Source organism: Amphiura filiformis, chromosome 11 (genome assembly GCF_039555335.1).
Source record: "Amphiura filiformis chromosome 11, Afil_fr2py, whole genome shotgun sequence".
Taxonomy (NCBI): domain Eukaryota; kingdom Metazoa; phylum Echinodermata; class Ophiuroidea; order Amphilepidida; family Amphiuridae; genus Amphiura; species Amphiura filiformis.
In genome coordinates this window covers 36,397,015-36,424,130 of record NC_092638.1, presented here as the reverse complement: position 1 = coordinate 36,424,130, position 27,116 = coordinate 36,397,015, and the positions used below count along the sequence as shown (strand labels likewise).

The window sequence follows — 27,116 nt, the reverse complement described above, 5'->3', positions numbered from 1 at the left end:
TACTCTGTTACGCACAACACGTCTAAGCTGGTCACACAAGTGTTCAATCGGGTTGAAGTCTGGGCTGATGGCAACCCATTCCATTCTCTCTAGTCCCATATTCTGCAGGTAGTCATTGACTACCCTGGCTCTGTGGGGGCAACCTTGTCATCTGGGATGATTGCCTTAGGTCCCAAATTGTGAAGATATGGAATTGCAGCTTGGTGCACAGAATAATGGTCAATTTGGCACATTCGGTTTGAGACCCCACTGCATTCACAAGACGGTATTCAGCCGTAAAAAAGTGAATGTTTCAAATTTAGTGTCATTGTAAAGAGGAGCAATGTCGGTATCCATTGATATGCAACATGATATGAACAGGTCACAAATAATCTGAGATATAGATGCTTGAAAAAACTTTCCAAACTTTCGTTGAGGAGTTTATTAGCAAAAAACCCAATATATCAAATTTACATTGAGTGTTATTACTTACACTGGGTTTCAGAGAATAACGGCAGTCCCTTGCTCAGATTGATGCGGACGCCCTGTTAATGAGTGATATACGCGGAGCTTTGTGTTCACTTCACAATTTGACGCAGAATTAGCCAATCAGATTATCGGTCTGTTGCTATGACTGTCAGACGATTGATTCAGCCAATCAGAGCCCCACTCCTGTGTTTACGCTCTGCACGCTCTCAAAAATATAAACAAGTGACATTCTTCTCTGACAAAACCTGTAGGTTTACATGCATCTCAGCACTTAGTGCTCGTAATCAAATAAAATCAAAATTTACTGTGTGCATGGTGAAATAATCCGGATACACTATTTTGCCACAACCACAGAGTTGGTAGTCTTTGGGTCTAATCTCTTAATTTCACATATTTTTTTTCTTCCACATTTAATGTTTCCTTATAGGGTCAGGATGTAACTACAATCCCGGAAAAAATGTGTTCGAACACCCGCTGTAATTCCCATGTTCTTCTTAGTATAGTGCGCACGCTATGAGTCACTGGAAACTAAGGATTATAGTAGTGTTGTCTCAATATTCATCTTAAGCATACCCCCTCCCCTCTCCCCACCAAACGATGTTGGGAGAAGATATGGTGAAGATGAGCATATTGGGCATGCCAACATTGTACGGGGTAGAAGGGGGACCATTTCCAATAAGGCCGTAAAAGTGTTCGAACAATTATTTCTAAGATTGTAGTCTGGGTGTTCCGAGGGGGCAGAAGCTGGGTCATTGAAAAGTGTATCCAGCAGAAATTTTAATATCTTTTGTCTCAATTTCAAGTGAAAGTATTTTTCCGAGGGGCAGTGTCCTCACCATCCCATGATTTAACATACTCCCACATACTCCCAATCAAAACCATTTTCCATTTCTTTATTTGCATGCTCATGTTGAAAATTTTAATACATTGTATAACTCATGTTAAACTTCATGAAACAAAATTTCAAAAATTCATAATTTAACATTCTTTCATTTTAATACTCATATTGTATGTACACCTATGTTCATGGCTACAAAATTAACATTGTTTTCATATTAGAAAGCTTCTAAAATGTTTGTTCAGATCATAACTTTAAATTTATTGGAAGCAATTTTATGAAGAATTATTATAAAATTATTGTAAATTTATGCAAATGGTTATAATCACAGTGACTGCTCACATTGGTATAATTGTACCTGGTTTATGCATCCAACTATCTTAATCGCCACCAGGACTCGCCAGAGAGGACAAGTCTGTATGGACAAACCTTCATGTTAAATTTCAGATTTTCAATTGTAATACTATTTTAAGCCTTAAATTAAAATGAAATTGTGTGTTTACTAGGGCAATTTTCAATTTTGCACTTTGCCCAAAATAAACTTAAAATTTTCTTTACCAGGCCAACTTTCTATTTCACACTATTTTGGGGTTAGGGGTTGAGATTTTCTCTTGGGGGTTGGTTGTAGGGGGGGGTTGAAATGTTCTTTTTTGGGGAGGGGGGAGTCAGTTAGCAAACCAATTTGTAGAGGGCTCAACCCCCTAACCTCCTCACAAAATGAAAATGAAAGAAATGTACAGTATACTTTCTCATTGACAGATGTTTGGCAGTACAGTACGATCCAGTGGATCTGAGAGACATGATCACTTCGCTGTGCAGTGTGAGACATTGGAGGTAGGTTCTGCATGTCCTAAGTAAAGAAATGCAATGACCAATATGCCTTGGGTCATGAAATTCTTATGAAATAGAGCAATTTAAGTAGGCCCCAGATGCAAGTTGTATTGGCTTATTGCAGTGAACTCTTATTAATCTCCACCCTATTGCTTGACACCCTTAAACAGTCTATAATATCGAATTGATTAATTCGAATTAAACAATTCATCGAGTGGCCATGGGCAGCGCCATTAGACATGTTACAAGACTACAGGTGACAGGTGATGGACCATACACACAAAAGAATAGGCACTTTTTTTTTTTTTTTCATCAAGGTTACTCAAAACTTACCTTGCTAATTTATTATACATCAGGGGTCTCTGCCTTTTTAATATGTTATGAAAAACTTAATTTAAAAAATATCTACCAACGGAAATAAAAATCCATCGACTTGTCTTGTTATGCTCTCACTAACTTAGAAAAAAATCTGAAAAATCCAAAATTTTGGTTTAAAAAATGCCCAAGGTTAATGCTGTACCATTCAAAAGTACAGGAAGACCACCTACAGCGTTGAGGTCAACTTTCTAGAATTCCTGTCTACTGGCAGTAATGGCTACTACCCAGTGCTAACATCAATGAATTGTTTAATTCGAATTAATCAATTCGATATTATAGACTGTTAAAGTTATGAATATAAGTATGTGCTTTTTTTTAAATCAAACGAACAACCTACATGTATTGCTTACTGATTAAAAGGTTTTGGTTAATTTGTTTGTGTGGTAGTTTAATTTCTTAATTGGGCCAGGCATCTGCAAGTTGGTTAGAGCAGAGAAGATGAGAATAGATAATATTCTCATCTTCTCTGGTTAGAGAGAATATAAATTAAATTCTTTTAGTACTTCTGTGGCCGGGATACGCGCTGGTGATCGCATTGAAGAGGCAAGGTCTTCTCCCCTTTAATGGGCTAACCGCCATATTGTCAAGACCATTGATCAGCCAATCAGCGTGATTGTTTACCACTCGCGTACGCTGGTTGCACAGTCCAGGCCATGGAAATACTAAAAAATCTACTTTAATATTTCTGCAAGCGCTCATGATGCCTACATGTGCTACACTATGATGATTTAAAGTGAAATTATTTACTTGGCCATGTTTTGCTAAATCATGTGACCAATCAATCAATTTTTCATTTATTTAAATCTATTTTACATGTAGTCTTATCCATTCAATACCTTGTTTTTGTTTCCTTTCAGATCTGTGGCTGCTTTGCCCTGACTGAATTATCTCATGGAACTAACACAAGAGCAATGAGAACCACTGCTACATATGACCCATCTACTGAGGTAAAATTAATGCACCCCACACACACCCTGCACACTTTCATGGAGTTTTGACATATGCATTAACTTTCAGTTTAAAAAAAAAAGAAAATAATGGATATTGACCAGTACTAATCATCTGGGACAATGTGTTGCGAGATACAATGCTGCTCCGTCACACGAAATCTGACGTCACACGAAATCTGTACTTTCCACATTGCATACAATGTATGGCAGCCTCCACAATTGGCAGAGTTGCAAAATCAGGTCCTGCTTATTTACAGTGCATTAGAATTCCAACCTGTGGATTAGAGTTCCCACAGAATGTCCGGTAGGACTGAAATATAAAGGTGACCCCTGTAGGGAGGGATCAATGCCATTCTTGAAGCAATTTGTTGATGTGGCATGCACTGTATACATTGTAGATGTGTCCTGGGCCTTGTTCACGGTTGTTTGATGGAATCATTTATTAATTTTTCAAACAAAACATCATGTACAGCCAAATTTTAGGCTTAAACAGCTAAATGTGATATCATGCTAATATATACAGAGGCTTTTGAGTCATTCTCAACTTTAATTTCCCCTCTGTTACAAAATTATTCACTTTTATAGCATTTTTATAGCTTTTTCGTATACAAAATGTATCTATTAATGACAAAATTGGTGGCGCTATTTAGTTACTGGAAATTACTGTTTCAAGCTTTTAATACAAATAATTCCTATTTTTTTTAAATAAAATATGTTTATAAAATTTTCTTGTTGCTTGTTTCACCTATTCCAGCTGTTTTAATGGCAGTATTAACCACCTAGCCCTTGCAAATAAAGAAATATGATTTAGGATAAATAGCACCATCTATAGTTTGCATTTAGTTAATAATGAAGCCAATTCTGTATACATCAAACAGTCATGTGTTCAAAAAGCATTTGGATCAATCATACAATTTAATTCCCTAGGTGATCGGATTTTTTTCATATAGCGTTTTGTACCTTAAATTGAGACCTGTACCAAAATAATCCAATTCCCAAGTTTTGAGGTAAATTGCACCAGCCGTTTTGATATGAAGAGGTAAAAATGTGTTTCACAATGGCTCATAGAACGGTATGTGTGGTATACCACAATTGGGGATGAGGCTATCACTTTTTTATTCATAACATCCAAACAGAATATAATTAGGGGCTAAAATTTGTCTGGGATTATGATAAAATATGAGCTTCCTTCTGATGCCAAAATGCCAAAAGGAAGAAGTGGGGGGATGAGGCTGTTGATCAGGTCACCCATCTTTAAATCGATTCTAAGATTGATCTTATACGTCTTTGTGAAACTGGCCCCTGGTTACCCGGTAGTCTATTTCATACATGAATGACTCTTTGAGTATAACATTTCTTCAGTTTATGTTGATCTTCTGAGTATGTCCCTCCAGCCCTTCCATCTTCCTTTGGTTTACAGTACTAACAATATTATTTCCTACATTGTCTACAGGAATACATCTTACACACACCTGACTTTGAGGCAACCAAGTGCTGGGTTGGTATTTTAGGCAAAACCGCCACTCACGCAATAGTATACGCACAACTCGTCATGCAGGATGGAACCCGCCATGGATTGCACTCTTTTGTGGTGCCAGTACGGGATACGAACACTCTACAGGCACTGCCGGGAGTGCTTGTTGGTGATATGGGGAAGAAACTTGGACAAAATGGATTAGACAATGGGTATGTTATGAATCAAAATCTATGGACTCTTTAGGGTAGTATTGTGTCCCCCTAGTTGCACTACCTTTCTTCCTTACATTGAGGGAAACCATAGTAAAATGTATAATATCCTTAGTAATGAACCTCAGGGTTGCTTGATATATAACACATTGATTTAAGTTGCGTTTTTAATCACATGATTTTTCTCAAAAAAATCACAGATTTAAATCAATTTTTTTTCCATAAATTAATTATGGACAATTAATGTTGGTTTGGTTAAATAATCATCTGCATTAGCATATTTTTGGAAAATGTTAGAAAATTTTCGGGGATAAAATGGGGATACCAATGAGTAAAGTATCCTCTGACTAAAAATGGGACAAAAAATTGACAAATGGGGACGAAAATGTGGCTTTGCCCCCTCTTACTAAAATCCTGGATACGCTACTCCAGACAGTATAATGAACATGTGTAAATTGAACCTGGCGCGCACATGGATATAGTCTTACAATTAGGATTTTCCCCTGGGCCATCCAATATAGACTACAACTGGTTAGTTAGACTCTCACTTCCTTATCTGTTTTTTCAAGTGATGCCTTTAAGTGCCTATAGAGCAGTAAACTGAATATTGTTTTTTGGTTTTTTTACAGATTTGTGTCTTTCAATCAGCATCGTATTCCAAGGGAAGCTCTACTCAACAGAACTGGTGATGTCACTCCAGATGGGCAATATGTTACTCCTTATAAGGTATGAGGAGATGTATTGTTTGTGTGGTGGTGTTATCTGTTTGATTTGCATTAACTCCCCCTATTATATTGCCCCACCCCTCCTTATATGGAGTAGTCTGGCCCAATAGCTCCGAAAGAGAGATATATTTAAATACGATGGGCACTCCAGCCTGTGACCACAGGTCCATCACCATGCATTTTTGTTTTCAATTTTCATATTAAGAATTATGGATAAACATCTATTGAACTTTTCCTCATTCATATTTATTGCTGAAAGAAGACATACAATGATAAATTTGTAATTTCAGCTGTAAGTGTACACAATCCAGACAACTTGTTAAACCATACCATATATAATCTCCCAATTTTCAGGATCCCAGCAAGCGATTTGGTGCCTCCCTCGGTGCCCTGTCCGGTGGTCGTGTAGGTATTACTAGCATGGCTACAACTAACTTGAAGTCAGCACTAACGATTGCTATCAGGTATTCTTGTGTCAGGAGACAATTTGGACCAACCCCAAAGGAAGAGTTACCAGTAATAGAATATCAAATGCAGGTAGGTAGTGATAGTTGGTCGTTTTATATTTTCAGGAAGTCGACCTCATTTTTTGTCTCGCCTGAATGTTCAGGGAGAGACTTAGTAATCACTATGGTGTGTGTGTGTCCGTGTGGGGGTGTGTGTGTGGGGGTGTGTGTGGGGGGTGTGTGTGCGTGTGTGTGTTCGGAAAAAGCTTGTGAACGCGTTATCTTGAGAACCGTAAGCGCTATGATGATGAAACTTTATAAGGGGTAGCATGACCAAAGGGTGTCAACCTGATTAGATTTTGAGCGCAAAATATGGTAATTAAGTACCTAATTTGCATAATTTATGCGTAATCAGCAAAATACCTTGTGAACAGATTATCTGGAGATCCGTATGGGGTACAGTGGACGTAACTTGGTGGGGAGTAAGCGTGGCCAGATGTTCTCGACCTGATTAGATTTTCAGCGCAAAATATGCTAATTAAGTACCTAATTTGCATAATTTATGCGTATTTGATGCGTATCAAGCAAAAACCCCTTGTGAACAGCTTATCTGGAGATCCGTATGGGGTACAGTGACGTAACTTGGTGGGGAGTAGCGTGGCCAGATGTTCTCAACCTGATTAGATTTTCAGCGCTAAATATGCTAATTAAGTACCTAATTTGCATAATTTATGCGTATTTGATGCGTATCAAGCAAAAAACCCTTGTGAACAGCTTATCTGGAGATCCGTATGGGGTACAGTGGACGTAACTTGGTGAGGAGAAGCGGGCCCAGAGGTTCTCGACCTGATTAGATTTTGAGCGTAAAATATGGTAATTAAGTACCTAATTTGCATAATATATGCGTAATAAGCAAAATACCTTGTGAACAGATTATCTGGAGATCCGTATGGGGTACAGTGACGTAACTTGGTGGGGAGTTGCGTGGCCAGAGGTACTCGACCTGATTAGATTTTCATGAGGTCAAAGGTCACATACAAGGTCAAAGGTTAACTGAGGTCACCAAATCTTTTAATAATTAATTTTCAACTGTGCATCACATATCCCAATAACAGCTTGATCGGTCATGTAATTAAGGAAATAGGACGACTTTAAGATAGTCGCTTTCTTTGTAAAGTATAGCAAAGTAGCACTTTCAATGAGTGATAACTCGTAAAGGAAGCATCTTTCTGTTTTGATTTATTTGATGAAATAGTTCTTTGGTATTGCCAAATTTGATTTTTCAGCGCAACATACTTTATCCAATTTCGTGAGGTCAAAGGTCACATAAAAGGTCAAAGGTCAACTGAGGTCACCAAATCTTTTAATAATTAATTTTCAACTGTGCATCACATATCCCAATAACAGCTTGATCGGTCATGTAATTAAGGAAATATGACGACTTTAAGATAGTCGCTTTCCATGTAAAGTATAGCAAAGTAGCACTTTCAATGAGTGATAACTCGTAAAGGAAGCATCTTTCTGTTTTGATTTATTACTTTGATGAAATAGTTCTTTGGTTTTGCCAAATTTTTGGAAGGTCATTACGGGGTCATCCGAGGTCACTCAGGGGTCATCGGAGGTCAAGTTATTAAAAACTCGTATGGGCATGAAACTTGATGGGTACAGTCAACATTTCAAGGTAAATTTTTGGAAGGTCATTTTGGGGTCACCAGGGGTCATCTGAGGTCAAATTAGTAAAAACTGTCGTATGGACATGAAACTTGGTGGGTACAGTCAACATTTCAAGCCAAATTTTGGAAGGTCATTTCGGGGTCATCTGAGGTCAAATTAGTAAAACTGTTGGATGGACATGAAACTTGATGGGTACAGTCAACATTAAAGCCAAATTTTGGAAGGTCATTTCGGGGTCACCAGGGGTCATCTGAGGTCAAATTAGTAAAAACTGTCGTATGGTCATGCAACTTGGTGAGTACAGTCAACATTTAAAACCAAATATTTGGAAGGTAATTTCGGAGTCACCAGGGGTCATCTGAGGACAAATTAGTAAAAACTCGTATGGGCATGAAACTTGATGGGTACAGTCAACATTTAAAGCCAAATTTTTGGAAGGTCATTTCGAGGCCACCAGGGGTCATCTGAGGTCAAATTAGTAAAAACTGTCGTATGGGCATAAAACTTAGCACAAGGGGTACAGTCAACATTTAGTGCCAAAATTTTAGAAGGTCATTTCAGGGCCACCAGGGCTCATCTGAGGTCATATTAGTAAAACTGTTGCATGGGCATGAAACTTGGTGGGTACAGTTACCATCGGCCAGATAATCGTGCCCAGCCGATAACCGCCAAATTCATTTACCTCTCTACCAACAGTTATCGCTAAAGCAAGCGGTCACAAAAGCAGGCGAGACTCGTGGTTCGAGAACCGCCTTGTAATGAGGTCGACTTCCTGAAAATATAAAAATTTAAAAATGTTTTGTTCTGCTTTTGTGTCTCACATTCATTTCTGTTTCTGAATTTGGTTGCATCCAAAGAGCTTCTAATAACAACTAGGGGCGACCTACGTACTGTACATGTTAATGTAACCTCCATCAACTCATTTACATAATGTTGGATACTGTACCAGCATCCAGGATCATATTCTGATTCGTTGAACCTTCTAATTAGCTTACTTTTGGATACCTCCATATTTGGCTTTACCTAATTAATCATTAATACGTTTTTACGTTTTAGGTGTACAATGTCATTAGTTTGTCAAAATTATTTTCACCAAAAAAATATGAAGATTTGCACTTTTCTTTCCATCACTGTTATATTTAGAGAATAAAGGTATTGTTTTTAGCCCCTGGAGTGCATCTATCGTCTCATATAACACGGGCGACATCATTATTTTAAGTAAAACAACGAGGCGAAGCCGAGTTGTTTTACGCTTCGTCTTCGGCCACGCATTGGTATGCGTATCAACATTTCTAGCTGTTATATATGATTTCTTTGGTTCCGTCACATCTAACCATGAAATCAAAAGAAAAAAGAAATTCCTAAAAAAAAATGAATTGACCTAGGCTACTCCCCACAATTTTTGTCTCAACTGTTTCAGTTGTATGTAGCTCAGTGAGAGATTATTAAGATAAATAAAATGAGGAATGAGAAATCACCATTTTGCATACACATTGCAAATGATGTCAAGGTTTTTTTTGTAAGCATTTTCTCATATTTTTGTTCATCATCAGCAATGGCGATTGATACCATACCTGGCTGCTGCCTACGCACTACACAATCTATCAACGTACATATACAAGAGCTTTGTTGAATCACAGATTTCACGGATGATGGGAGACAAGAGCGAAAGACAGGTATGCTTTGAACAAGTCAAGATTATATTTCTTGATATTTGTAACTTTTGGTGGGATATAATTTACAGGCTTTTTAGTTTCAAGTTGCTTCTGTGGTCATCCGGGGGCACTCAAATTAAATGTTGGTGTGTGCGACTGAGAACTGATTTTCAGGCAAAATAGGGGCTTATGAGCTAAAATTTCAAAATATTTTGTTGGGTCTAGTGAACTAAAATTGCACTAAATTATAAACTGTGGGGGCTAAGAAATTCCAAATTATCCTACATTTGAGTTGTTTCTGTGGGGTATAGGTTAATTTTAGCTGTGAGAGTTCTGAATATGGGAATATTGGAAAAGTGTATAAGAATTTAGTGGTATATAATGTGTAACAATTACTAACGCTGGTGCAACTATAGAATCCTTTACGCTGCTCATGTCTTCACCCTGTGATTATTATAAGAACGGTGTATACTCACAGAATAAAGCGCAGCTCGTGGCACAGTGTCATCGACCCTATATCTTCATGGCAGGAATCGCCATGGTAGGTTGAATCCACAGCCACGATTAGCCATTTGGTTCAAACCTTTAAAGCTCTTTAAAACCAATAATTAGTCGAGGGACATAACTAAGGCTATACACAATAGCCGTGTAATTGATCTTGGTTGTGCGTGAATAAGCTTGTATACCCCATTGAGGTCAATGGTCATCGACTTTTATACTGCCTACAGTGAGTGCAGCTGTACTACACGCTGTAATACAGGACCAACGCAATATAAAATTGTCAGATTTTGAGTTCAAAGCGCACGGCCAATTTTCAAAGCGCATTCTAGCGACTATCATATCTGTTCAACACGTATTTTCAAGTGTATGAGACCACATCTGGTTTCTTGAGAAAAATTCATTTATGGGAGATATTCATCAATTTCTAACCCACTATCCGAAGATTTTCGTCTGATATCAAAATCGTGCATAGCAATTCACGTGTATCGATCCCGTGTATTCATTTTAATGTCTCTGCTCCACCAAATAATTATTAGCCAGGCGGTGTCGGTGTTCGTGGGTGGCATACCAATTATCGTAAAAACCAAGCTCTAATGAAAGACAGAGATAAAAAGACTAGTTCGCGTCTGAAATTCTAACAACTAGACAGAAAATGCCGTACTGCGCAGGGCGGCCACCAATCACAACGCTTTTGCCCTGATGTGGGACGTGATCTAATCTTTTTATCTCTGTCTTTCATTATATAAAATCTTGTTCAGGACAAGTGGAATACTTACTGTATAAGCAGTGTTATACTACGATGATTCAAAGTTGATGATTTTCTTCATTTGCTGTAGGCTTATTTGGGCCGAGAAATTCATGCCATATCTAGCGCTAGCAAACCATTAGCAGGATGGACAGCTAGGGATGGTATTCAAGAATGCAGAGAAGCTTGTGGTGGACATGGCTATCTTGCAGGTCAGTACTGGTCAATTGTCACACCTCATAGGGGGTCAGTAGATTTATGATTGTGAATATAGCTGAACAGGTCTAGAATTTTGTCAAGAATCAGCAAATCAATTCTCACAAAGATATTGAACATTTAAATTTGTACTTGATTCTCATAAACTTGATGTTCACACATCAAAGATTGGGTGAGAATCAAATTATTTTTGCAAATAACTATTGCACAAATCAAGTTTGATTCTTGCACTGTACACTGATGGTGACAAAGGAGCATTCATCCTCCCCATTCCCCCGTCCCGGGGCACTCGCATTCCCAGCTATACGGGTATGTGTGCATGGCGACGACCCCCTTTTTCAGAGCCGCTAGCCGTTCCTTAGACCCTCTGAATTCATTGATTGCCCGCTCTGAAGCCCGAAATTTTTCTAGCCGTTCCATAGACCCTCAGATCATCGATTTCCGCTCTCATTGGCATCTTGACAGGCGTGTTTTCTGTCCTACTATTTCAAGCCCAAGCTAGCTACTTTTATGAGCCCAAAAACTTCAAAGGGAATTTTCCATAAATTTCTTCCCCATTGAAACACATTGTATTAGGAATAAGGTGAACTTTGGGAGGGATTTTGCGCTCCTTTAGTAGTGGCAACACTGGTTTGTTGTTTATAAACAGCACTGCACTGCCGAGTGCCTGCCGCGATGCCGATGCCTTCAGCTGATGAACATTTTGCTAGAAATAAATGATTTTGAGATCTCTTTTGGAAATAAAATTGCCAAATATGAGGAAAAGTACCTCAAATAATTGTGTGCACATCCTTGCAGCTGGCCATAACAGTGAATTAAAAGGTAATTTACGATCTACTGGTCTAGAGGAATGGTGTCAAATTCTGCACACTTCACTCAATCATCTCATGCAGTTCAATGTAGTCAAAATGTTTTTCTTTTCGGCACTCAAAAAAAATATTCTTGTGGGTTTGTTTTTATGGTGGGCTTCTATGTAATGCTGCTAGCTGCTGCTATAATTATCAGTAGGCTAATAGCATAGATTGTAGGTCTGCAGGGTCTAGTAATTTTGATTCGAATGCTGTTTTGCTTTGGCTCTTGCTGAGATTTTCATCGTAATAGGCCAAAACAGACCTATTTTGCATTAATGGTTTTCCTGATTTAATCAATTTAATGCACAATTCAAAGTGAAATCGGTTCCTTCAAAAATCTGTGGCAAAAACGCAACAAAATTGAACCCTGGTTTGGCCTGCATGGTTTAGTTGCTGAGATTTTTCAGATTTTGGCGGCTGATCAGTTCCCAAGACCCCCCCTTTTGGCCGGTCAAACAGTTCCCAAGACCCCCCTTTTTGACCGGCCGATCAGTTCCCTAGACCCCTTTTTGACCTGCCGATTAGTTCCTTAGACCTCAAGTTCGAAACTGGCGGTGGCACCCCCCCCGGTCCCCCCGTCCTCTATATGTAGTGAAAATAGCCATATTTTGGGTGAAAATCATCCCAGTTTGGGCAAAAATCATGGATTTGGCAAAAAAAAACACCTCCTTTTTTTGGGCAAAAACTGCCACACATTTTGAAGGAAAATGTTCCAGGTTATTGCCCAACAAAATTTCACGCTGCCCCCCTGCCTGTCAGAAAAAAATCCTGGTGCCACCACTGGCACTGTATGTCAAAACTGTACCCTGCTAAACAATTAAAAAAATATGTATTTGGCATGCTGGAAATGTAAACAATTAAAATTTTATTTTTGTGTGCAGCAAGGGTTGTAACTTAATTGCCAGCAATGTTAGATATAAATGTCCAATATGTATTAAATGTTGAATGATTTAAGGTAGTTGTATTTCTAGACGCCACGTTCCCGGAACCACCGCTAGGTGGCAGCACACGACGAAAGCTTTGATGGAACACCTGAATTGCTTTCGTATGCGCAGACCTGGTAATGATCTGAGGTGCCCCAGATATCTATGATGTAGCCACAACTTTGACATTATAGCGCATTTAATGGACAGATGTAATAGACCCGTGACGTAACGCAGAACGTATATTTTCGTCATAGAGCACAAGATTTGGTGACATCACATGTTTTGTCACACCCTCAGAGTTTGATGATGTGACCGATTTGGAGTATAATTGAAGACCGAATTAAAAAGACTAGTTCGCGTATGACGTCCTGTCAAGTAGACCAAAAATGCTGTACTGCGCAGGTCAGCAATCAATCACATTGCGCCTTTCCTCTGACGTCAGACGCAAACTAGTCTTTTTAATTTGGTCTTTAATTATAATTGTGTAGATTTTACAATCAAATCATTATTTGCCCTTAAAAAATCGCTACACAAAAGTGTTAATTTAAGAATGTGTTTTAAAACTTGTGACATTGTACATTTTCATCTCGTACCAAATTCAGCAGTGACTGTGGTATAGTTTCTTATATTCATATGATGGTTAACTATTGTCATTTCAGTGAATGGGATTGGCAAGCTCCGAGATGACAATGACCCCAACTGTACTTATGAAGGTGACAACAATGTCCTGTTGCAACAGACTAGTAACTATCTGTTAGGAGTAGCACAGGGCAAAAGAGATGGTAAGCAATTTATGTTTGTGTCCATGTAGCTTTCCTGCAAATTTATGCAATTATGTCTTTAGAAAACATTTTTAAAATCAATTTTTAAAACAAATTTTCAAAATGTTAATAGACCTTTTCAACAAGCTAATGGAAATTAGTAGAAATTAGTTCCGTAAGATGTTGTGTACGTAAAAGCATGAACACCACAACTAATCACACACTTACATGTACGGCAGAGCATGAGGAGCCTGTGACATGGTATAATTGTTCACACCAATCATGTACTGCATTGCTATTACTTGATGCAGTGTATTGAATGTGGTGTGCACTGCGTTGAAATTGCTTGGTTTGTTTTGATAGTTATGAATTAGGCCTAACAAAATTGTTTGATTGGCGTAACCCGACCGACCCTAAATATAGGCCCGACCCTAGACTTTTTAGGCCTTATCTGAATCCTGACAAAGTCTATAATAGCATTTTAAGTTCTAAAAGGTTTAGTGTTGATTATTTGTTTGTTGCATATATATTTGTTCATTTATGTTCAATATTCTTATCTCAAATCTGATTTTTTTTGTGTGTATATTCTTTTCTTAATATAGGTCAGACCTTGTCCTCCCCGATGGGATCCATAGATTTCTTGGATGATATGTTCAATATTATCAAACACAGGTTTAGCGGCAGAACAGAACAAGATATGCTCAACCCTAGAGGTAAGATTATGATATTATAATATCTTCATTATGCATCAAAGCTTCGTTCAGCGCTCATGATGGGAGTACAAAACCCTGCATACATGTATGTCATGCATTAACATGGTGTTTGCATCAAAAGAGTGGCATTCTTTTCTGAAAGCTAGTGTACCAGTACTTTACTTCTTTATTATTTCAATTTTTTTGCTCCCAGTATCCCTTGATGCCTACAAGTGGTTGGTAGTGTATCTCCTTCAAGAGAGTGCTCACAAGGTTCAGTCACAGCTGGGGAATGGCAAAGATCCATTCACAGCAAGGAATGATAGCCAGGTCTATTTCTGTAGGTCACTATCACTAGCATATATTGAGGTAAGTTTTGAATATTTATGAAACTATTTCTGCATTACCAAGTAAAAATGCAATATCTATATAAATTAATAGAGCAGATACTGTCTTCTTACTTGGTGTTTTTTAATCAGTCTGCTCACAATGTCAGGCTAGCGGTACTCTGTACAAATTGCCTATGCCGATTCTGAGGACAAGACCTGTGTATAATTTGATTCACCTCAAGTTTCGTAGTGATGTCAATGCTACTTCGTGGTTGCACTGCAAACGTGCCAATAAACCGCACATGTATGTGTGCGTGTACACTTTTTAATATGTTAATGTTAATTTGATATTGCATTTTAGTTAAATGCACTAGTGAGCAATGAGAACACATGCCTTTAATTTTTTAATATGCTACTTATAATTGCAAAATCTGATCTTGTTACAATCAGGAAATTATGTTTGTTACTTAATAATTTGTTTGAGATGAAAAAGAGTGAATCATTTATCACTTTTTTAGTTTTTGCCATTTCTGCCAGAAAAATACCTGCAAACCCTGACCCAAACCCACACTCAATGTTTTCAAATCATGCATATTTTGTGCTATGTCTTTAAAAGTGTACATGGTTGAAAAAAAGTTCATTATAAAGCTTAATTACAACAACTTTATTAAAATATCAAAAAATTCTTGGATTTGTGGAATAGTTCTTATTTAGTAACCTGGTACTTGACTCAGTGGAAATCATGTTTGTTTGGTTTGCAGCATACAGCTCTCCAGGAGTTGTACAATTTCTGTCAGAACCCGGATATTACACCTGAGCTAGCAACAATACTGACTCAGTTGTGTGCCCTCTATGGCCTCTGGAGTCTTGAAAAACACACTGCCACTCTATACCAAGGTAAGGAACAGGTTTTATGTGGGCGCAATGTAGAAAATGTGTTATTATTTTTTGATGTAGGTGGCAAAACGACAGGTCACAGATATATTAGACTACCCCGTTGCCCATTGTGCATACTCTGGATATTGTATTTAAGCTTAAAACTCTGATTTAATTAATGTGTGCACAATTGATAGATTTTCACATCGGATCAGTCACCCTACTCCCTCTGTTTGCGAGCTTCCCAAGTGGACTACTGACATTGCCTTGCGGTTAAGATTTTTAACACGGGACTCTATGGAGAGTTAGGCCAATTTCTGGCCTGACTAAAATTGGCCATGATGTAATGCATCTTTAAATGGATCTGCCTTGTGATTGGTCGCCCATACCTCGCTATGGTTTAAATCGTCTGGGCCCGCGCCATTACCATTAACTGCACCGTAAACAACTGTCTGTGGTATTTGTGGTGCTTTTGTGTCGACGCGAAAGTTAATCTCTCATCAAACATCTGGCGCGTACTTGTGGTTAATGGACTGATAAACAAGTATGCTTGACAGTGTGTTTTTAGAGAGCAAAGTCCAGGGGATAAAGTTCTGCTTACAATTCAAAGTTCATAGTCGAAATTTCGGGGTTCGCTATCAATAAACTGGTAGATTCCAAAATCAGAATTGTTCAGTATTAAAGTGAGCCGTTATAATTATGCAAGATAATGTTGCATTCAATTACTTTTATTGTCACTAATCGTCTGATATTTTTAACTCTTTATGACCATTTTACTATTGAATACTTTAATTTTAATAAACATCAGTATAATTTTGAGTTCAACGAAATGGGTTCATCATGACTAATAATAAAATTTTTTTAATAAAATTCGACTATGGCATAGTCTACAGATATATGAGCTTTTTCATGCTGCAAGTTGTGTCTTTATCAGAGTGAATCATTCTGCGTTCTACTGTTCTCACATGATGCTCAGGGCATGGTGTATGAACAGCCTGGTATTACACTGACAGGAACTGGCTGTATGATCTTTGTCTTCCACTGCAGCAACCCCACAATTCAAAAAGTGATAAAGAGAGCAGTTAATTGCTATACCGCCTATACCGGGAATCAAACCATGCACCTCTAGCACCAGGATCTGTGACCTTAACCACTTTACCATGCTGCTCGTCTATCAAAAATGTTTACAGAAAAAAAAGCAATTAGTAAAATATGTAGGCATGCACATTTCTATCCTATCATCTTCTTCTGGATGAGCAGAAATTGCACCTCAATGTTGGCTGTCCCTGTGAATCTACCTAAGTGTGCATAGAAAATATACATACATGCTATTGAATTTTATTGTCACTTGGTAGGCATATGGGGCTCTATAACCCTGACCCAGCCAGGGTGGTTCGGATGGGCCCGCCCATTCCAAGGAAGCACACAAGGTGTGTGATTTGCTAGAGATTGCATCACTTTCAATTTCACTCCTTTCATTTTGATTATTGCAGGTGGTTATTTCAGCGGTAGTGAGCCAGCTCGTCTTTTACGTAGTGCCATCATCACCCTATGTGGACAACTCAAAGACCAAGCGGTCTCTTTGATAGACGTCTTTGCTCCTCCTGATGGTGTCCTCAATTCACCCATTGGTAGCTCAGATGGAAAGGTAATGACATATTATTTTATTCATTTCATTCGGCTTCGGAGCAGGAGATTACAAACTTTCTTCATTCACTACTGTTAATGGCTAATGCAGAGAAAGTGTCTTGTTGTAGCAGCCTGTATGTAATTTTATTAATATATTGGAAACTACCAAATAGACATGGGTGGTGATAGGCCAATACCTCAACAACTTACTTTCCACAAGGGTCTAGATTTTAGAACCATGATGTACATGTAATGTTTAGTAAGACATGATAAAGGTGTGCCAACTTTGAAGAACAACCAAAAAAAAAAAAGTTATAGAATCATGAAATGATTAGTAATTTCAGAAGCTATGAGATGCACATTTCAGTGATTGTCATCCACAAGCTGTGCTTTGCTATGTATGTGATGCACCATTCTCAGAAAAATCAGAGGCTGTCTGACAGGAGTGACATACTCCTTCACAGGTCTTGAAATCTTGGGTGCAGACAAAATATTGATGATCTTATATCCAGGGTGGCCACAAATTTATTGACCAAATTTAAGCAACCCCAGTTTTTCAGATCAAAAAGTAACCACATTTTTTAAAACTGAAGTGGTATATGGAGGGGGCATAAGCCAAATCGGCATTGGAAGTTTGCAATGCATTGTGGGACAGTTTTTGCAGTTTTGGAACACTTTGCCCTCTGACCTATTGGGAAAATTCAGAAAAGTTGGTTTTTGTGCGTTCAAAATATAATCTAACATGTTTTACAAGACTGAAAACAAACCCAAAACCATTATTATTGAATAAATAAAATATTTAAGTATTTTTAACGATATTCATTACGACAATAATAAATCAATTAATAATAATGACTGCAATTTCCCCGATATGTCAGAGGTCAAAGTGTCCCAAAAACCGGAAGTTACAATGGCGATTGGGCGTATTGATCATGTCAAGGCAGCTGGGTTTGGGTGGCTATCAAGTAGCCCAAAACAGTGATAAAAACAGTCAAAATTGTAATATTTGGGTGTGTTTACTAAATCCAGTAGAGAAACAAATCACCCAATTGGGTGGATAAGTAACCACATGATTGATTCACTTCCTCTACTAAGTGGTAAAACTGCTTGCTTATTTGTTCACCTTTCTAGATATACCAGCGTCTGTATGGTGCCTTCCTCCAGAATCCCGGCAGCCTGGAGCGGCCATCTTGGTGGATGGAGTTCATGGACAAACCTAAAATGGGGTCTCGAGACATTCCTGAAGCCAAGTTGTAGATAACAGGATTAAACACAGCAGGACATAACCAGCAGCGGGGCAAAATGCCCCTCAAAAAATATGTTCAGTAACAGTATGAAAAAAGCTTAATAATATTTTATGTAAAATCAGCCCTTTTGTGTCACCTCCAATCTGGGCAAATTTTTCTACTACCATGCTTTTGCCCCCTTGGATGACCAAGCTGGGTTTTATATGTAAAAAATACTTGCCAATATAGACTGTTTGCACTACTAGTGCCTTTTCATGATAGTACATGTACATCAAATTTGTGCAAAAAAGGTTAACTCAATATGTATACATATAAATCAAACCATAAAACAAAAGTGTAGTTACCTTTATGTAGATTAAGCTCATAGAGAAAAATAAGCATTGGCAGTGGGGCTCTTGCTTTTATTTTCATATTTGGCCCCTCTGTTGACATCAAAATGTAAGCAGCAGAATATTTTCTAGTTATTATATGTATTCTTAAACAGAAAAAATGTTTAGATTGATACCACAATTTTTTTTGAATGTGTGAAAACTACTGCATATAATGTTATTCTGATTTCCTTTTACAAATTAAGAGTACTGCTAGCCGTCCAGCACGTATTATTTTGCACAAGGTCCAATGCACAGGCTTGACGTCGCGCACGTATACGCGATGGTTAACGCTGTCAAAGGAACTTTGGAAAAATTATAGCAGGAAATTTTCGCCAGGTTTTTTTTTTTGAGGTAAATTTCAGAACCATGGATTTAAAAAGGTTGCGAAAATAGTTTGTACCCATAACCTTTGTGTAACTGTTTGTAATTGTTAATACAAGAAAATGCAAAACTGCTCTGAACAGTTCAAGTTGCAAAAAATTAGTATCATAAAAATATTAGATATCAGGGGCATTATAAATTCAGTGATCTGTGTTACATAACCCTGAACAAAAATGAATCCAAAAGTGCAATTTAAAAACTAAAACACTATCTGAGAACTCTTCAATTTTCTTATTTTTTAGAATACCCTTTTCACCTTGTGTTTAAGGTCGTTTAATCCCATTTTGAAATTGCTGAGAGATCTTACAATGCTCTATTTTGATTGGTTACTCAGATGATTATATCATGTAATTAACCAATCAGGGGCATTGTAATAAAGGCAGACCAACACCTTTTCTATACTTTCCAATTCATTAGTGTATTTAATAGGCTTTCCCATATAGCTTCTCACACCTAAAATATTTCTTCGTGTCCTTTTAAACACAAGATGTTAAGGGTGTTTTGGAGTGACTACAGTATATAGTTACATGTATGATATGTATCATATGCAAATTATTTAAATCAAAATTAGGCAAATACAAAAAAGTTATGTCATAGAGATGCCACACCCATTCATTTTGCAGTGCACATTTGTCTCGACGAAATTTGCAAATTTAAAGCCTTAATGTACGATCTTTTTAAATTATTTAGATTTTTCTTTTTTTCTTCCAAAATGATAATATGCAATCATTATGAAAGTTCCCAAAACATTTGGACGCGAAAAACATTGGAAATTGGCAAAGAAACGACATCATAAACTTCACCTCTATCACTCGTAATATCTCGCACTATTTGGATAAGGACGGCAATGCGGCCTCGGAGTTAGTCTCCTACGCAGCCAGTCTGGTTACACTCCCTCCACATGTGGAGGGAGCGTAACCAAACTGGATTCGTAGGAGACTACGATTTGCGATCATACTGACAGTATTATTATTATTATTATGATGATGATGATGATGATGATGATGATGATGATGATGATGATGATGATGATGATGATGATGGCGATGATAAAATCATCCCGTGATGATGATATTATGTAGGCTTAATTTTGAAAAAATAAAGGTATATTCTAAAAAAAGATTGTACATTAAGGCTTTAATTGTTTCCCTCAATTGAAACAAAAATATCGTTAAAAATGTTTTCAAATCATTTGTTGAAAGAATTGTGATTAACACTATAAATTGGTGCAAATACTTCATGATGTGTAAAAGTATGTATTCTGAAAGTTTTGAGCATTTCAAGCTCATTAAGACTATACCACATTGGATTTCAAAATCTTTGCAAGCTACGAGGTATACTTTTTTTTTTTTTTTTTTACATGGAGAATGAAGATTAATTACATGAAGATTAATATTGATATTTATTTGTGTGATGTGAATGAGTTGACCAAAATGAGATGTATATATTTTGTGAATTTGAAATTGCATCATACAAATTAAATTATGTAATAGAGAGCAGTATTGATTCCTGCACAATAACTAATCTTTCCCTTGAGATGGCCGAGAAAATTTTAATAAATTCATTCCTTGACTGAGAATTGAACCCAAGACCTATTTGTTGATTAGTTTTTGCACATCCCACTACCTTGAATACCAAGTAGCTACTTTATCAGTATTGATTATTTTAAAGCACTATTTTGAATAATTGTCAATGTGATTGTCACATTTAACATAAATGCATAATTTGCTTGTAATTTAAATATGAAAATCACATTTATTTGTGACCCATCACATGAAAGCAGAGTACTTGTTGGAAATCCAAATTCCAATGTGTGAAATATCATTTTACAGTTAAAGTATCAGTTCATTTGTTTATGAAATCTAAATGTACAAATTTTAGGACAACTGTTGTAATATGTTCATGATGTGATAGGTCTCATGTGTTAATCTGAAATAAAATATTATTAATAATATTTAAAGTTTTATGTACTGTAGCAGTCCTAGTATCAACAGCCCATGTTTGTTCTAAAACAAATGTTTTAGATGTTAGGGCTATGATTTGTTGATTATACATGTGATACCATTCTTCTTGACCTCTCTTTCATTATTTTATAATATGTGATATTGATGTAGATGCACTATATAAATGCTTGTAATGTAATGTAATGTTTACCCCATCAACGGCAAGAACGTACCAATTATAATAATGGTCTAAATGTATTTTTTATTATGAGCCAAGCAATGCAAACAGCTCTTTTTGTATTTAAGGTGGTGGTTTGTTTTTATGTTCAAGGTGAAATGGGTTACCCACTGAGATACATTTTGGGAAAGATTCAATCATGAAAAAATTAAATATTTCAAAATGATTGTTGTAATTTGTCACCTGCTCCCACAAAATGAGCGTAAAGTTGTAAGTTTGGAGTTTCGAGCAATTCCAACTGTTGAGTTGCTGTTCTTTGCTTGAAAACACCTGTATTGGCAATGTATAGTGAATTGTGAATGGGTTCAGAATTGAATAAAGAATAGCCTACAGCATATTATGTCCCCATTCAAAGGGTGCCACTGATTATACAGGTGTCTTCAAGCAAAGAGCATCAACCCAAAAGTTGGAACGTCTTGAAACTACCAACTTGCGTCTTTATGGTCATTTCGTGGGAGCAGGTTACATGCTTTTTCTGAGAGAGACACTTTTTATGTAAGAGGTGTATGAGTGACTTGCCAGTGAGAACCCCTCTGTTTAGGGGTATTTCTGCTACAGGTTGTCTGGTGAAAAAAATATTGGTTGTAGGCCATGAAAAAGGGTGTCTTTCACAAACATCACAAAAAAGAATGTGCTAATCCAAATTTCACCTCAGTGGTATGAGGGAATATTGTTGTTCAGATATAAGATATTCATATGCCCTCTATTATTCAGAGCAAAAATTAAGGTTGCAGTAAGTTTTCTTTTGAAGTAATGGCTAATTTAATATTTGACATTATGGGGTAAAATTGGAAAAAAGTCACAAAAACAAACTTTTCAACCAAATATCTCGGTTCACGCTGCTATTCAGAATTGCCAGCCGAGTTAAACAGAAAAAGGAGTCTCTAACAATTAATTCTAACCTGGCTGTCACCTTTGTCCACAAAGGGGCCTTTCTACTATAATATGAAAAAGGTAGGTCTTGCAGTAAAACTCTAATATAAGACCTGTTTAACAGAAAATATGAGTTTTATAAAAGGGTATCTTTAAAGGGGATATTATGTGATTTTAGCATCCACTTTTTATGTTTCAATAGATATCCACAAAAAAAGCTTATATCCTAAATTTAAGTTGATTCAGGCATTGTGTGAACATGTATAGTTAGTTTACAGTGCCCCGTATGCCACTTTGATGTAATTTTGGGCTGTCAACAGTTGGAAATACAAATTGGATTGGATCTTTCATGACAATCTGAAGTTTATGCTCACAAACATTATATAATAGTCTTATATAGGTTTCTGATCATACAAAAATCTCTATTTTTTGAAGTTAGGGAATGAGGCTGTGGATCACAGAGACAATTTGCAAATAAAGGTCTTTTGGTGACAAGGGGAAAATAACCCCACTGATACGATGTGTATTGTATAGGATGAGATTGTTAATTATGTGAAAATTATATTTTATATATTATATCTCAATAAAAACAAATAAAAAACATGTACATGATATTGGGTCATTATATTATTTAGTCCTGTTTGTAAAAATGCCATCAAATTGATCATTGCCAGTTAAACCGGTTCACGCTATCTGCATGTGTTTGAAGGCACGATCAAAATGATGACAATGCAAAGTCAATGGATTGCTAACAGGTGTGCAAACCAAGGGTGAACCAGTAACCAAGATGAAGTATTCACTATGATGGCGAATAACAATGATTGGATAACAATTACTGAATGACACAAAGATTTTTTTAAACAGAATTGGCAGACGGATGACAAACTTGTTACTACTCCTTGGCTAAAGCAAAAAGCATAATTATCCGTTCCATGGGGGCCAAAGGAGGCATTTTTGAAAATTGAGTTACTATAATTATTACCTTGTAGTAACATTAGGCTATCATATACTCCAAAGGTCTAGCATACTAGGTTCTTAAGTTATGAGGATTTGTGATGTGTATTTTCTTATGTATTTTATTGTTTTTTACTCCATATTTTTGCCTTTATCTCGGTTTCTAATTTGCCGCCTTTGGCCCCATGGACCAGATCGTGTCACATATGATCTGTATTGTTATCTCAATAGTCATTTCACATTGATAATGACGATGAAGCTGTTGACATGGTTGATTTCAATTGCTGATTAAAGCCATAATGTATGATTTTCGTCAAACTAATTTATATGAAGAACAAGGTTGCTTATTGTGCTTCAACCCAGCAGGGTGTAAGACAATGTGAGGCACAAATAATGTATGGGAGGACCAGAAATAAAAGATGCAAGCCCAAGAAACTTAATTTTGTTAAAACCAAAAATAGTAGTAATAACTGTTAGGAAAGTTTTCTGTCCATTTTAAGTCAAATACCGTAATATGAAAGAAAACTCACTGACTATCCTGGCCATTTTTATAACAGAGTTCTAGGGATGATAATTTATCTAAATTCAGACACAAAATAATGCTGTTTTCCTATAATCAGTATTCACACAAAATTTGGCCGATTCTAATTAGGTTTAAGTGGGGCATGTGTGCAAATGCCTCAAAATCGGGTTTGGGGGAAAAATGTGTCGGCCAGGGGAGCTTTGCGTTACGAACCTCTGTATTTTTTAAACCCTGTAAAACAAAACCAAGCAACACGTGTGGGGGTGTTTTCACATACAAACATAAGACTGAGTCCACACTTATGTAGTGAAAAACCACACACTGCGAAACGAGGACATCCACAGTCGTAAGACAGCGGAGAGGGTGCTATACAGCATAACTTTGCATATAGGGTAGCGGTGAAATGTCCATGGTTGTCGGTGAAAATGTGTAGGGGTGTACATGAAAGTGTGTTTATCAAACAAACTCATAAATTAGATACAACAAAAAACAATTTTATTTGATTCTGTATTTATTCCATTTTAAATTTCTGACAAGAAGTGTCACTTCTCTAAATTGAGAAAGCAATATTTGACACGATGATAAACAAAATAAGTCAATAAATCTTGTACACATATTACAATGCTACGACTGCAAGGTTCTCTAAGGAGTTTTATGGCAAATAAATAAGTTACATCACCTATGTGATTCATCACATTCAGTACCTATACTGATGAAGCTTTAAAATATCTGACAACGTGAACCCAAAAATGCTTCAGACTGACAGGTTGTTCAGTTTATACTTTCAATCCATTTTTGGGACTTCCGAGTTACACTTTTTTACACATTTAGGACTTCTGTTCCACTCTTCTGATGTCATTATGATTGATTATTGGCACTTATTTGTGACAAACAGGGATGAAGGGGCATACTTGTTGAGTCATAGTTGTTTCCATTGGAAGTTTGTTATCTTATCTCACCTTCAAAAGAGACAAAAATTGTAAACATGGTTCGTTTTGAACAATTCCAGTGAAAAATGAAGTTGAACTACTCAAAGAAAAGAGACAAAGGTTGTTGTCATGGTTATAGGAAGGGTGATGACCCTACATCACTGATGTACATGTAAAGTTGCGCCAAGTTCAAGAATTATTCCAATTAAAAGATCAAACCAACTGTACCAACATGAACATTAAGAATGGTAATGACATGGGTATTTGTAATATTTTTTTTAATTCAAAACATTTTTTTGTGTGCAAGCCCAGTCAAATGCTAGATGCCAAGAATGTATAAATCATTAATTCCATTACATAAAAGAATACTATAAGTGCTGGCAACTGGATCATGCACCTTTTTGAATGATAATGTGGTAGACTTTGTGCGGCGATCATTTTGATTGTGGTTCAAGACTCAACAAGTGTGATCTAGTTCACAGTGATAATCGGGATTACACATAACACTTCAATGGCAAATTAGTATGACTTGACAATATCTTGGCATTCAACTGAGTGATCAGAGTTAAGTAAAATGGTATCCCATTTGTTAAGATGTCAATCATTTAATACAAAAACCTGTTAAGTTAATAATAATATTTCAATCAAGTTTGGTCTTCCAGTTCCATTTTTCTGCTTGCCAACCAGGAAGTTGTACTGAAACAAGGCCAACATTTTTACCCCTTTTTGGTCAGCCTACCTCATACGACTATAAAACAAATTGAAGAGGTCATATCATTAATTTCATCTGCAAAAAGGAAAATTAAATAGATATTTTTTTAAGATGTAAACAAATATTTACTAAATAGTGGAATTGGTTAATCAAACGTTTCTTTCAAGACCCTCTGAGCAAGTGTGGTATGACCAAAGAGATTAGCCCCAAAGAGTACCAACTTGGATTTGCACTATGTAACGCTACTATCAAGTGTGAGCAATGTGCAAGCATGGCAGAGTTATAGTTCCTTCTCTTTGGACCCAATCTCTTTGGGTATGTTGATGGACAGAATAATCATTGTTCACTTTATTTGCCAGGAAGTTGAAAGTAACAAAGATTTTACCAATGGATGAACAGAAATTTTATCGCAACTTGCAGAACCTATGCTACATGAGCCAAAATATAACATTGCCTCTTTAAGGGCAGGTCTATTGCTCGGACAACATCATATCATTGGCAAGCTAATATTATAAGGACAATGAAAATGACTCCTTTTTTGAGAAAATAAGACGTTTAAAATTGATATTCCGCAAAAAACAACTTAAGCGGTGAGTTCCTTCGAACGAGACAGATTTGACCTAGATAAAAGGCGATGTCATGAAATGAGATGTGCCCGCTTTGAGAAAAGAGACTATAAACGCTCTCAATGGACAGAACGTATACTGTTGTTGTTGACAGAAAAAAACCTCTAAAAAGTATGGCAAATTTAATGGTTTTTAAACCTATGGATAAAATCAGCCGGTTCTTTTTTTATATATTAGTAAATTGTGATATTACAATTCAAATGTATATCAATATCATGAGAAATATTAGGCCTAAAAATAAATACATAATTTGAGCTTAGAATTTCATCTGAGACTTGCATATAAACCGTGTTAAGACCACAAACTCATGTAGTTATTATAGTTTCAGTTGGATGAAATATTACAAAGCAAACGCATATAACAATACTATGTTGGCTTTGTTCCCGAAATGAGAACAATCGTGTGTATATTGTTATGCAGCATTGTTATGGTAAATGATAGTACAACTCATTGCTAATGTCAAACTTGTCAAAGTGATTGTGATTGTATGATGGGAGCAGGGTATAGTGTCCGCTTCATTTACCTACATCATCAGCCAAAGCGGAGGAGAACATATACGCTTCTAAAGCGGGGAAGAACACGTCTGACGAGGCTGAACTTTACCCACACAATTTGTCCTTTTTCAGGAGAAATACGCACACAAAAATTGCAACAAGTATCAACTTATAATGTAATAATTATTCTCTTCGAATAGAGATAAACTTGTTTTTGCAATAGACCTGCCCTTTAAAGAGTCCACATATGGTTGAACTTGAACCATCACCAAAGTATTTCAGGGATATACCAGTTTGGTCCCATAAAAGTGACAATGGGATATTCTAGTTGGGAATCCACACATCTATGGAAGACATGTCTGTAATTTCCCACACAGGGAGTGCAAGTTTCAAACAGGGGCCCGAAATGGGCGACTCTATTTGAAATCTACACCCCCTGTGGTCACGTCTTCCATAAGGGAAGTATGGATTTCGACTGGAACAGCCCAATCCTATTTACATCTCCACTAAATTTCTTGTCAACCACTTAAAGCTCCACATTCTACTTAATACCAACATACTATATTTGTCAGTGCCCTTTGCAGTTCAGTCTGGTTTAACCTTCCTCATGCTGAGCAAGTCACCAAGTTCACAAAAACATTAGTGAAC

General features: G+C 36.9%; 1 protein-coding gene across 2 annotated transcripts in view; it reads left to right on the top strand.

Annotated features, from left to right (window-relative positions):
• Positions 1 to 20,206, top strand: part of LOC140164793 (peroxisomal acyl-coenzyme A oxidase 3-like) — a 28,656-nt gene extending 8,450 nt beyond the window's left edge. For both annotated transcript variants that reach the window (XM_072188159.1, XM_072188158.1), the window contains exons 3-15: positions 2,066 to 2,140; positions 3,373 to 3,462; positions 4,919 to 5,151; positions 5,781 to 5,877; positions 6,231 to 6,413; positions 9,550 to 9,672; positions 10,989 to 11,109; positions 13,550 to 13,672; positions 14,254 to 14,364; positions 14,558 to 14,712; positions 15,434 to 15,569; positions 17,042 to 17,196; positions 18,309 to 20,206. In XM_072188159.1, coding sequence (XP_072044260.1) covers positions 2,066 to 2,140; positions 3,373 to 3,462; positions 4,919 to 5,151; positions 5,781 to 5,877; positions 6,231 to 6,413; positions 9,550 to 9,672; positions 10,989 to 11,109; positions 13,550 to 13,672; positions 14,254 to 14,364; positions 14,558 to 14,712; positions 15,434 to 15,569; positions 17,042 to 17,196; positions 18,309 to 18,434 — 1,728 coding nt within the window. In that variant the 3' untranslated portion in view covers positions 18,435 to 20,206. The remainder of the gene's footprint in view (positions 1 to 2,065; positions 2,141 to 3,372; positions 3,463 to 4,918; positions 5,152 to 5,780; positions 5,878 to 6,230; positions 6,414 to 9,549; positions 9,673 to 10,988; positions 11,110 to 13,549; positions 13,673 to 14,253; positions 14,365 to 14,557; positions 14,713 to 15,433; positions 15,570 to 17,041; positions 17,197 to 18,308) is intronic.
• Positions 20,207 to 27,116: the final 6,910 nt, after the last annotated feature.